Source organism: Atractosteus spatula, chromosome 9 (genome assembly GCF_055471065.1).
Source record: "Atractosteus spatula isolate fAtrSpa1 chromosome 9, fAtrSpa1.hap1, whole genome shotgun sequence".
NCBI lineage: Eukaryota > Metazoa > Chordata > Actinopteri > Semionotiformes > Lepisosteidae > Atractosteus > Atractosteus spatula.
In genome coordinates this window covers 24980907-24995000 of record NC_142714.1, presented here as the reverse complement: position 1 = coordinate 24995000, position 14094 = coordinate 24980907, and the positions used below count along the sequence as shown (strand labels likewise).

General features: G+C 36.6%; 1 protein-coding gene across 1 annotated transcript in view; it reads right to left on the bottom strand.

Annotated features, from left to right (window-relative positions):
- The window catches only part of slc24a4b (solute carrier family 24 member 4b), a 145110-nt gene that overhangs the window by 27399 nt on the left and 103617 nt on the right, over nt 1-14094 (bottom strand). Inside the window, exons 5-6 of the mRNA XM_088926033.1 lie at nt 9626-9710; nt 4855-4958 (exon numbers count right to left, since the gene is read on the bottom strand). Of these exons, the coding sequence (XP_088782159.1) occupies nt 4855-4958; nt 9626-9710 (189 nt within the window). The remainder of the gene's footprint in view (nt 1-4854; nt 4959-9625; nt 9711-14094) is intronic.

The following is a 14094-nucleotide window of genomic DNA, read 5'->3' as shown; positions in this document are numbered from 1 at the left end:
TCTGCACCTGTAGCTGGAAGGTTGCCGGTTCGTATCCCATGGCCAGCAAAGGAATCCTACTCCGTTTAGCCCCTGAGCAAGGCCCTTAACCCCAACTGCTCCAGGCGCGCCATATAAATGGCTGATCCTGCGCTCTGACCCCAAGCTTCTATCTCTGTCTGTGTGTCTGAGTGTCTCATGGAGAGCAAGTTGGGGTATGTGGAAAAAAAACAAATTCCTAATACAAGAAATTGTATATGGCCAATAAAGTGATCTTATCTTCACCCACTTTTAACATGGCTATCTCAGAAAGCCAGCATTAGCCTTCACACACTACATGTGACCAATGAACCGTGACAGGTTGCTCAATCTCAGCTACAGCAGTCTAACAAGGCTTGCTGGCAGTCATGAGTAAGACAGTGTATAAACATGAAGCTTTCAAATTTGTGGCACAGAAATGATTTCTCGCGGTTTGTGTGGAGATATGGACCCCTGAGGCAGGTTGCTGTTGATGTATACATACAGCTTCTTATTATCACAAACTGTGCTTTACAGAAACATGGAAAATCTTGTTGGAAGTAAACAGTGCACATTGTAGCCCAATACGGGCACTGCCTGTGGTTAGCTGGGTAGAGTGTGCGAGGATGTGATGGTGGTTGATTTTGACCACTCTGTGTTACTGACAAGTGTTGTAAAAGACTGAAAATTCAGCCCATTTTTGTTAATGCTGTTTGTAGTGTCTGTGTTATTTCTCTGTGCCATCCATGTGTGCCTTGTATTCCTGTATGGATAGGATGGATGGCAAGAGGTGTCAGGTCCCTTGCCTTATGACAAAATGTTGGCATTGCCCTGTGCTGGTGATTTTTATTGTTGCTGCAGAACTTGCTCGGAAAATGCATCTAATAAAGGCATTTTCTGGTCTGGTTATTTGCTAGTACCGTGCAGGTTTAACAAATTGATCACATAACAGAACGTGTAATTTTCTTTTACTACAGCCACTGACATAGAACTGGAGTATTTAGTTTATGCATTAAAAACTAGTCTAGTTGCAAGGACATTATTAGTATACAGCATACATTATATTTCACCCAAGTTATGGATTTAGACCTAACTTACAGCTTGTTACTTGTATATGGAAAGTTTATTTTGAAATTCTGCAGAGGCGTTTACAGGGACAAAATTGCATGTGATGAATACAGCTTACTTAAAGATTACAAGGTTGGTATGTTTCACTTCTAGAACACCAAAAACAGGCCCTTCAATTCCAGTTTAGAAGTTGGTATGCAAGCACTTTTTTAAATCTATCATGAATACAACTGAAAGTTTTTTTTCATAGATACACAGCCAATACCTTCACATGCTCCAGAACTACAAGGCATTCAATCTTACTAGTTCCCATAAAAAAATCTTTAAAAAGGTAATCACTAAAGTATCTTTGAGAAAATATAATCAAGGACACTCAATGAGTAATGGCTCGCTCTGAGAACAGGCCATGAATTTGCACCCGAGTTATGTCATTAGCCAATGAGACTCCTCAAGTGGTGACAAACAAGGGTAGAATTGAGATGAGTCAGTCACAGTTCTCACATTCCTCAACTGACCCTCCTGTCAGATGCAATGGAGCTTGCAGACATGATAGTTGAGCAGATTGGAGGAGCCTGTCTAATGTTTATCATTATACCCTTGAAGTACATGAGTCTTTGATATAAAGAAAATAAATTGTTATTCTAGTTAGGGTGTGTCCAGTAGCATGCAAATGTTTGGGTAACCCTGGTCAAATTACACATTTCATTGAATCTCTAAGTGAAAAGAAGTTAACACTGCAAGTTTACAATTTTGAAGGGTGCAAAGTTAAACATGACATATTCCTGAACATTTTAGTACACAATTACTATTTATTTGTTGAATTCAACAAATTGAAAAAATAAAATTGAAACAGTAAAACATTTTGTACCCTGCAGTGTTTGTGTTAACAGTGGTTATGTTAACTTCTTTTCACTTAGAGATTCTGTGAAAGATGTAATTTGACCAACGTTTGCATACACCTGTATATAAGAATTAACAGGTGCTTCTAAGCTTGAAAAAAAGGAAAGAGAGCTGACCTCAGCCATTATGTTAAAATTAGTTTAAGAAGCAGAATTTGAAACTATACATGGAAACTTGTCAAAAACAGTTTCTGTACTATTAAACAGGGAATTTTTAAGATATGGAATAACTGATCAAGCCAGTTTGTAGAGATTAACTGAGATAATTAATATTTTCCTATGTTCTTGCTGAACAATCGTAATTTATCTCACTCTATTCAGCATTTGATGGACTTTGAACTTTGAACTTCAGAACAATTTTTGAGTTACCTTTACAACTTCTTAGTGAAAAACAAAACTCCTACTGCACAAGTGCACTGTAATGGTGAATAATGCCCTGAATTAGGAGGAAGAATGAATTTTCAGTAGGGGGGTTATCTTGTGAAACAAACCATAATATAATGGCATCTTATTTTACAATGGGCAAACTTCTTTGAGAATAATATTTCAACTGGTTTCAACAGAGAATACAATCACTGTGACAGGGGTAGTTCAAGTTTAAATAATAAAAAGGGTTGTAGGTGGAGTCAAAATTGAGATTTTGTCTGAAACATATACACGACAGAGCAATACTCAGTTATCTGACCAACTGGTAGAAGACAACTGGTTGGGCGACATAAAAAAACAGACAGAAGAGGCTTCAAGTTGGCCCTAAGCCTCTGTTCTTAAGGAAGAGACCATAGCCTCTGTTATGTGGTGCAACACAGGGAGAAACAACTGAATGATGAGCCCATGAAACATTTGGAGAATGAGGGTTTTGGTGAGCATTTTTTTAACTTAACTGCCTAACAAACAAAATGTCAAAAGAGGACATTTTAGGGAGTATAGTAAGAATTTTGTTTTGTGTTTTGCTTTGCAGTTAGTAGCAATAAATAAAAGAGAACTTACTTCTTTATCACTGTGAATGCATTTGTTTGCTTAGACCCAACTATAAAAAAGGATCCCTGTTATGACACCCCATTCCTGGTGAGCCACAGAATATTATCAAAATCAATTCCTACTTTTAGTAAACAGAAGAACCTGAAATCCTCAACTGAGCTTAGAAATGTTTTACTTCCCACTGACTGCTTGAATAGATAAACCTTTTGTCTCATTACTTTCCTATGTCTACAGAACTCATACTTACAGTAGGTATTGACTGTGAATGACATTGTATCAAACACTCCCACAATAAAAGTGACACCATGTTCTGCATATTTTAAATTGCATATGGTCCTCCTATCTGAATGAGTGTAGGTGTGAAATGCAGAAACAAGGTTAAAGGCTGGTACTAAGAATATTCAACTTCTTAAGAACCAAAAACTGTCCGTACTAATTCATCAGTTTTTTTGCAAATTGCTGAAGATTTTAAAAGGACCAAAAAAAAGAAGTTTGGTCACTTCTTTTAGCATTTGGGCCCTAATTGTATTATTTCCTTTATACAGTGATGGATGTTCCACTCTTCCTGGTGTGTATCCTGCAGCTCATTGCTAGTTAAATCGCTTCACTCTTATAATGCCAAAGACTCTTGCTTGTGCTCTGTGCCATTTGTCCTGTTTTGTGTCTCTTCTGGTTATTCATCTTCTGAGTGGATAATATTATAGGATTTATCGATGAGTTCTTGTGTTTGTTTAGTAATGAGAATGAAATCTACGAAGCCGTAGAGCATAAGCAGAGAGAAAGAACAAGGCTGCCTTAAGCGTTTTTTGATTGTTATTAAACCCACTTAAGATAACACTGAGCTTCTCCAAATCATCTGTAGTTTCTAGATAATTTTTTAATCACAGGCCCAAATTTACATCTATATTCTCATGCAAGGAGGTTTGAAAAAATATAATCAGTTTTATTGACATACTGCAGTATACAGTATTATCAATTTTCATGCATTTTAAAAACAGAGTTGTTTCATAATAATAGAACACTTCAAGCACTGTCCTTGCCGTTCATCTGTCTTTTTCTCAAGCTGTGATTACAGAAAAAAGAAAAAAAAAACAGCTTTTGTTTTGCTATGGACAAATAACGTTAAAGATTTTTTTCCATGAAATAAAAGGCATAATTTGTGGTCCCATGTGTAACTTTTTCTCATAACTAGCAGTGCAAAACTAACAACAAACTCTTGTACTGGAGTCTTCTTGACACTTTTTCCTTTGTACAGTAGGTACTCTTTGCCTGCACTAAAAACCATTCTGACAACACAAGTACAGAAGCTCATCTAAACTGAGTAGCCCCTCATTTGTTTTAATTTTTTACCTTCTTTAACCTTTGACAAGAAGCTCATTGAAACAAGTACAGTTTCCTCCATTTCCACTTCCTAATATGCTATACTAATATGCTACGTACTGTATAAGCTAAACTATATACAGTACTTATTCTGAGATAGGTTAATAATCCAACAAAGTACACAGGTTGCAAAACCCATTTGAGTCTTTATTGCCTCTCGGTACATGAGAACAAGGACTTGGTGGTACTTTAACTGCAATGCCACTATCAGAGATACAAGTTCAATAAGATTTCTCTTTCTTGTTTTAGCTGAGGTCTTACAAGCATGCTTTTCTTGAGTGTCATGGGGCAACCACGCACAATATCTTGTCAGTATGTCACCATTATATTTTATCAGTTGTGGCAGGATGCTTATCTTCTGGAAGTGACAGTGTACAGGAAGGAGTTAAATGTAAATGGTAAATATTTTCAAGAAACGCGCTATAGTATATGCTGCTAAGAGAATAAAGCTTCCTGAAAAGGCAACCATAATAGCATCACTCTGGAGGGCAAAAATAAAAATGAAAAGCGAGCAAAAAGAAAAGTTACATACCTGCCCTGCAAAGATTCCACAGACACCAATTATGCACAAGATGTTGAATACTGCTGAGCCAACAATAGTTCCAACGCCCACATCCCCATGGGTGATGAAGACACCTGGAGAATCGGAGACAAAATGAATTACCTTATCCAGCCCACAACTGGCAGGACTTATGATATGCAATGAAGACTGACATTTTCAAAATATTAGCAGACATTAATTATTCAGCACTGCCTGCAGAAAACACTGTTCCCTTCAGTAAGTATGAAGAGCACCTTTGTTCATTTAAATCATTGCTCACTGGAGAGAAAAGATTTTGTGTACGTATGCAAGAATAATATATTGCAGTAGAGAATGTACATGATAATATTCAGTATGTGTTGGCGTAGATTGCACAAACTCATACAAATGTATACATACAGATCATAAAATATTAATTTCTGCTAAAATTCTTAATGCTGAGCAGTAGTTTTTTAAGTACTTCTAAGACGGTCTGAATATAATGCAATGAAGTCAATGATTTTAAAAAATAGCTTGCTGTATTTTCCCTGAATCACATTATCCCCATCAAAAGTGATTTCACATACTATCCTCATTGAAAGTGATTTCACAGTCCCAAATTAACTGATTAATATAACCACACACATATATAATTAATAAGAAGTCTTTTAATGAGTACCTTTATCCATTTGAACAGTTTTGTGATATGAATTCTAGGCAGAGCTGTTAGCTTATATGAAAAGGAATACTTGTATCTGAACAGCTGTTTGTAGCATAAAAACGCACAAAAACGTTTTTTGAGAAACCAAGGACTAACAAAGATGAAAAAGACTACTTGTTAGGTAAGGCCTCTATGGCAGTTCTGCACCATGTTTGGACAGGGCTTTCATGGACAAATTGCAAAGAAATGTAAACATGCTGAGAAAGCATTGCTGTGGAGTCTCTATTTGATACACCTGTAATTTAACAGTTTCCAAATTCTTTATGTTGTTTCCAGCTCTTAATGTGCCTATTTTAAGTATTTCAGATTTTTGTGTTGTTCTTCATGGGAGGTTGACTTATGCACTGTAAGTAACATTAATAGCTGATGTTTTAAAGTCACTTAGGACTGCATGTGGGCCGCTTTCTAAAATATTTGGCAAGCTGTACAGTATACCAAATGATTTGACACTGAGATCTAAAAACAGTTTTTGAATGTGTTTTTTTTACTTAAAATCCAGTACCTCAAAAACATCTACATGTTAAAGGTGATATAAAGTTACCTCTGAGGTTTTGCGAGTCACATAAGCAGTGATGCTTTCAAACATTCAGTATATTTTGATGTCTGTTTAAAAAAAATAAGATCAACTGACTTCATGTGCTTCAAATACCAGGTCATGATTTCTAGTTTCTATTACATAAACTAAACATCAGTAATAACAAAGATCTTCATATCTCCTTCAAACAAAACAATTTTCTATGAAAAACTGAAAAGGTCCCAATGCCTATTTTCTATTGTTTGGTCAAACTAGAATAACGAAGCCTGCTCTCATCAGATATCAGATGCTAAGCAAGCCTGGGTCTAGTTGGTGCCAAGATGACAGACTTCAAGTAAAACCAGATTGCTACTGTAATGGTGTTGGTCGACCAGTAGATGGCACTCTTCTCTCGGGAATAACATTTTTAAACCAACTCACCACTATGGTGACAGGGGACACTTTATATCCTACAAATTAGCCAAGTTCCTGCCTACTTGATCTTTAAAAATCCTATGGTATTGTCTGTAGGAGAATTCAATCTTGTTAATACCCCTACAGCTTATAAAACCTGGTGTCCTGCCTAAAGTCTACATTGAGTTTGCAGAACGGGCCTACCTACATTTCATCCTTAATCCAAGCAATTTGTTAAAGTAATTTTTAATTTTTCCACAGTAGGACTTCCGAGTGTCACCCAAGTGGGTGATTCAGCGGTGAATTAAATGAATCCACTCCTGTACGTAAAGCATGTTGGAAAGACAAGCTCTGAACAGATGTACAGTAAGAGACATCTGGGGGACTTATTTTGATACTGAGATCTGTTTTGATGCACAAATAAAATCCATTTGTAAAGTCTCTTTTTCTCTTTGAATTTGTCTCTCAGAAACATTGCCTGCAGTCTTTCCTTGACATCATGTCAGCTGGATTACTGCAAGAGCCTTTACAGTGGTCTCCCTACCTGCTCCCTAAACAAATTTCAGATGGTCTAAAATTCAGCTACCTGAGTTCTCATGCGTTCAAGGCTCTGTGACCATATCACCCCAATTCTGAAATGTCTTCATAGGCTCCCCATTAGCCAGATCGTTCATCTTAAAATTGCACTTTTAACTTTTAAAGCCCTATGCACCAAATCCATGCAATACTTAGCATCTCTTACTATTTCCTATGTACCAAGCAGGGCTTTACACTCTGCTGAGACACACTATTTATTTGTACCTCCTTATAGGTAAAAGCATCTCTGGGTGCTCGTGTTCAGCCGCCTTGCTCTGGACAACTCTGGATCTCACTCTCTGCTAATCTGAGAAATGCAAATGCTTTTACAGTTGTTAAAGACTGAAGTTTTCGGGACTAAAGCCTTGTCTGTTTAGTCAGGTGTTTTCTCCCTTTTCCACATTTTTTTCTTTGTGCTCCATGTTATTTTGATTTTTTTACCCCATAATGTAACTCAAACACTGTTGGTGTACTTGGGTAAGAAAGTAATTTAATTAACTGGCCCAATTACAGCTTAATGTGCTGCTGCTTTAAAGAGGTCCTGAAATCCTGCAGCCCTCCAGGACCAGGATTGGACACCCCCTATGGCTATAGTACACAGCAAAAATGATTACCTACTAAATTATATCACTGAATATTTCAATGAGAAGTAAAAGTAAAAAATCTGTAATCTTTTCTGAGGGCAAATATGCATATATTTCTGGCTTTTAAGGTTTTTGTTTTAGGTATTCTCAATATGAAGTGAAACATTTGCCAGAGTATTTCTCACAGAAACAAAGTTATTGCTTGGTGTCTCCAAAAATTCATAAAACTATAGTTCATAGTTTACACAGTCAACCTTTTACAAATGTACAGTACATTGATTCCAGAATTGCACAACTTTTTTCAAAAGTTTGTTTTTAAAGACCACCCAAAAATTAGGAAAATACAAAGTGTTATCATTTAGATTGAAACCAATGATGTAACGATCAGCTTTTAAATTTCACAAAGACAATAAAAGTTAATTCCATGCTAAAAAGCAGAAAGAAGAAATGCTGTTTAACCTTCTTCAGATGTGAGTCAGTCAACCCTGAAGAAGGATCAAAATCTGAAATGCAGGTTCTTCTTTCTATTTTTCAGCATGGAATTAACCTTTACTCATTTCTTTGCCACCCACTAATGCAAATCCCCACTTGTACCTTTTAAATTACACCCCTCTAATCTATCAGAATGTGAGGAGTACAGAATTGACTTTTATTAATATAATATAATTTAGCTTTTTAAATAACAGTCCAACTCATTAAATATTAATGTGCTACATTCTAACAGATTAAAACACAAAAATACAATTAAACAGATTATTTTATTCAGATGTGTGCCCTACAATGAACTGGCATCCCATCCAGAGTGTATCCCACCTTGGGCCCAGTACTTCCCAGGACTCCAGGGCATTGTGACCCTGAACTAGATAAGCACCTTTTGAAAGTGATTTGACAATTTATTCAGATAGAAAACCTTGATTGTCACAGAAGTGTCAAAACAATATAAACTATATTTTATGGTGTGCGTGGTAAAATTGACAGCAGATACTGCCATGGGTTTTATACACCAGAATATCAGCAAAAGGCCTCTAAATATTAGCCTACAACAGCAGGAATAGTTTCTCAATCTTGTTAGACACAGATGACTTTAACTTACAATATGCATCTTTGCACCTGCAGGAGAAGTGCTTCGTCTGCAGACATGCATAAAGTAGCGCACCAACACACAAAGTTTGAGCAAGGAAGAAAGAAAACAAATGTTGTGTTCAGGCAGTTCTGCTGTCCAGCTAAGTGAAATGGCAGAGAGAACTCTTAAAAGGCACCAAATATATAGAGCAGAAAGAAAATTTTGATCAAACATGTGGCAAATGGTCAAAAGAAATCCAAAAACCAAGGTGGTACCCAGTTTGAGAAAGCCTTGTAAACTGTTTTACAACCTCAGAACTGTCAAATACTCAAAGAAAAATCAAACTCAGAATAAAGCTCTTGGAAAGAATGTCTACTGTGTGTACTCAGAAGCTTTCTAAGTTATTTTAATTTATTTGAACTTAAACTATTTTAAAAATGGGTATGAATTTCCATTTAAAATAATGTAGTCTTATTATGTAATAAACAATTATTTTATTAAAATAATATAATCAATTGGAATGATCAGATGAGAAAAGTGTACAACGACAGAATATGCATGTTTCCTCACATACTGTACATGCCCTGAAAATAAGAATATCAAAGAATCTGCCTTTCTTTTGCAGATGGAGATGTAGCAGCATCGCTAAAAATACTAACAGAAATGTACAAGCATAATCTCTTTAATATAGTGATACCAATAGTCCCTGGAACGTTACGAAAGGTTAAAAAGCTCTAATTCCTAATGAAAGATGGAGCCTAAGAAGTTCAATTTTACAAAGTTCAAGTGTGTAAAATGTCAAATACACAATGAAAGATGAGATGAGATTATATAAAATACGTTTGTCAAATATACAATCAGGAGTAGGCAGGATGAATAGTAAACCAATTATTTACTGTATCTGTCTTTACCTATTACTGAAGCAAAGAGCTCGGGGGCAGAACTCCCGGCTGCCATGAAAGTAGCCCCAGCTACATCTTCATTCAGATGAAGTTTCTGCAAAGAAAAAAGACAAAAATAAGGAGATACTGGCTGTTGACAAAATCCCCAGGACTTTCTTTTTTGTAAATTTAGGGTCTACAGTTATTTTAGCTTTGATTTTTGTAGTAGTTAGTTCAGAACAGTCAATTGTGTATTATTTAGATTTACAGCTTAGACTCCTGTACCTCACAGGGTAGAACTCATTCTGGCCAACATGCAGTTTTCATGCATGAACAGCACGGTGGCATTATTGATACCTTTCATGCCATCATGAAAGGGAGTGAGCTCTGGAGCTTATCAAAACCCCACAACTGGCTCTGCCCGTTGTTCACCTTTGTTTGTAAATACACAGCCCAGGTTTACCACCGCTCAACTTGCATTCTGAGGAAGTTTTAATACGTACAAGCCCAAATCAATAACATTTGTTTAAATCAGTGCAAATAAGCTTCAAACACTGGTGCACTGCAAGTTATTTATTTGTTGTCCAAGTGTGAATGTGGAAATGCGTTCCGTGATGTGAACTTTATATTGTGTGGTATAATAGATTGTGCTGCACCTTAGCCTCTAGCAAAGTTTCCATAGAAACCTGCCAAGTGGCAGAGATGACAGAACCCAGAGGAAAGACAGCAATGTTTCTACATTGAAGAAACTATCAAGAGAGCAAGAAACAGCAGAAAGACTGAATAGCTGTTTAAGCCACGGTGTAAATTCGTATGATTTAAGATGCTACCATAGGTTAAGCAATTATACAGTAGCTTGAGGAAATGCCTGTAAGAGATTTATAAACATACACTATTCATTTTAAAACCTCTGAGAAGGATCATTGAAAAGTACCATCTAGTAATCACTAGCAGTTTACTGCAGACTGGGCAAACTGCTGTTTGGCTACAGGTATCACAAGCTGTTTAGTGTTTGTTTTGGGATTTGCTCAAGTTATAAATTTGCTCAAGTTATAGTATGCACTCGATCAAAGCAGAAGGTCTGAACCAGAGTGGATATAATCTTGGTAAAAGGCTACAGAGAGGCTCCAGGAGAATATGAAAAATTAGTCAAGACCCCTTCTTATTTAAAGCAAGAAGCAGTGTGGATGAGGGGTTAATACTCTGGATAGAGGACTAGGGTGTTGTGGGTGTCAATCCAAAGTGGAGCACTACTGTTGAAACCCAGAGTGTGGTAATTTACTCATATTGCCCACCTGTATAAATGGGGGCAAATGTAAGCTGCTTTGGATACAAGCATCAGCAAAATAAATTGATCAGAGAGACAGAAATGGGTAGCTTAGATGTTACAATTAAACTTTGAAACTAATCCTAAAAAGTAGATCTTTTGAGGAGTTACAAAATGTACAAGAAAATGTACCCAGAGGCAATTTCAATTAATTATGGAAATTCCATGGTACTGAACTTGCAAATTAGGTGCTGATTAAAGACTACATTCCTCCTCTGAAGTCTACAGAAAATATGCAGAATAAAAAGCCACCATCATGTTTGCAAGTTATATTTAATGAGAAATAAAAGTAAATAACAGTTTATTTATAAATGTTAATATAGTATGTGTATATAAAGTATAGTATTATTTTTAACACAAAGGTTATATACTGCACCAGAAAACATTTCACCCACGTATAGAATTTACCTACTGTATACAAACAACAGCTGCAGTATTTAATCACTGAAGAAAGGCACTAATTGTCCTACTATTTCAGAATTTATTTCCAAGCCAACTAAACTTTGTGAAAAACAGTCAAATTTTTTTAACAGCAGGCAAGACCAAAGTGTATTGATGGAAAGATCAGGCATCACGTTAATAAGTCTGAGCCAGAGGTTATAACCTCATAAAATGACACAAAAAGTGTCAGATTTCAGAAAAGCTTGTGGTAATGTCCAGTATATCTACTGTATACATATAGCCAGATCTATTACCAAGAATACAAAACAAGACAGAGCTGAGGTCATCTGCACAGAGAACTGCAGGTGGGTGCGCACTGATTGGAGGAACAGCAGTTCCTTCACTGATGTCTGCAATCATAAAGCAGACCACAGGATTTGCAGCTGACTAGCACCCTCTGAACCTTAGAAGCACTCTACTAGTTTCCTACTGCTGTTTGGAAAAAGCACCCTGACTGACCCAGATATGGTCAGTTATTGACAAGACCTGGGTTCAAACTACTGATAATAACTGGACAAAAAGGATCAATCTGCAGTCCACGAGATCCGATTGATCTGATTATCTGATTGAGCCAATCAGGAGTCTAAACCTGAAGACAAACTACTGTATAGTTTGAGTCAAAACCAGTTTCAAAAGCCTGCACCAAAGCTCATCAAGATATCAACATCAACCCTAGATGACTCAATTCTTTCCCTATTGTTATTAGGACAAAGTAAAAGGTAGATTACGACATGTATTCTCTCCTCCCAGGGGATATTAATATTCTATTCTCATTACAATGTAAATCAAGGACTCCAGGAAGTTGTTGTAATGGTTAGAAAGGTCTCCTGACAATTCCTGACAGAGACTTAAAGCATTTTTTGACAAGAGACTACAAAAAAAAACTATGCAAGTCTATAAAAAATAAACGGATGAATGTCAATACCCGACAATGACTGGGCTTGCTACTGTAAGTGTTGGCACTCAATTGTCTGAGACAACCAAGAGCAGGATTGAAATTAGTCAGACAAGGTTCTCTCATCTTTCAGGCAAAATGTCTTCCTTTCAAGACAATCTTTTAGAGCTCAAAACTTCAGTGACAACAAAGAGAGCCAAGTGGCCATGGATCTGTTCAGGGATTAGTCACCACCCCTCTATTACACAGGCATCCACAGCCTTGTGAAGAGTTGACAGTTACATGTGGACATGGAAAGGAACTGAAAGACTGTTTTCAAAGCTTGGGATGCATATTTAGGGAATAATTAATTGTTTCCCTTTTCTCACAAAAGAATTCTATTTATTTTGCCTTGAAATGAATATATGAAAGCCATTTTGGCCCTATGTCCCCCACAAATATTTCTGGTTTTGACTGTACCAAGTATAATAAAAGAAAACAGGATTAAAAATTATAAATCTGTCATGACATGCAGCATCCTATCTTGCCTCCTTTTTTCAGCATCCTTGATCCTGAGGTCAAAGGTGGAATAAGAACTACCACTGGTTGTATAACTATAGCCTGCCTGCCTATTTCACTGTACTGTGTCTGAAAATAAATGAGCCTTGACTGCTTGAGGACTTAAATGGAAGTGCTGAGCAAGATACTATTTTTACTATCAGTAGCAACTTCTCCACCTTGGAGAGATATTAACAATACAACTTTTTCATAGGCAAGCAGAAGATGTACAGGAAACTGCTCAAATTGTTTTAGTGAACATTTATTCTCTGTATGCAAAACATTAATTATCCATCTTAAGTGTTTTGGGATGTGTCAAGGGTACTATGTGTACAGCTACCGTTCTTAAATTGTTGCACATGTATTTCATTACAATCCTATTATCTAAAACTAGCTACTAAAAATCAAGGTGATTATACAGCACATTGCCAACTGTGGAAAAATGAAGTAACATAAAGAGGTTTCAGAATATACACTGGGTATAATAATTTATTTATAGGATCAGGATTGGAATTAGGTTGGAGTGAAGAATGGATACCTCTAGTCTGAACCCTAGGTAGGCAGGGGCAGAAACTAGACATTAGATTGAATATTTAAGCAGCAGGTTTACTTAACTAAATTTGGAACAATAAGCGTGGCACTTGTGCCAGTCAGTAATGCTATTTGGGTGACCCTGAAAGTGAGGAACTCTAATCAAATTTGATTGCAGATTGAAATCCAGTCAGAAAGTAAAACTGCTCTGTAGTTCATTCACTAAAATTAACAATGTAATAAATATGACCAACTGCAATATGATCTGAGTATGGATTTGTTTCTGATTGGGTTATGCTACTAAATTTTAAAAAAGAACTGAAATAGCACAGAAAAGGAATCACATAGGTACCTCTCACCTTAGTAATGATCTGCACCCTACCAATGGTACTTTGTCAGACCTTCAACATCAAAATACAGGTGAGCATTAGAAATACTGGGTTCAGCCAGCCATGCATTATTCCTGTCTGAATATTTCTTAAGAGGGGCTGCATGACCAATAAAAGCATAAAGCAGTGAGAGGCTGCAGCTAAGAATCGAACTACAAATGGTAGATGGGGGGCAAGAATGCAGAATTGAATGCAGAAAATTGCAAGCCGCATTCCCAAAAATATTTGCAAGTAGCAACTCCTTAGGGATTTGATACACCAAAATGGGAAAGGAGGGCTCCCGAAACATCCACACCTGAAACTGTGGGAATCTGTTATAACTGTGCTATTTGTGACAGGCTGAGATTGATACACACAGTATGACAAAAAGCAGCAGAAG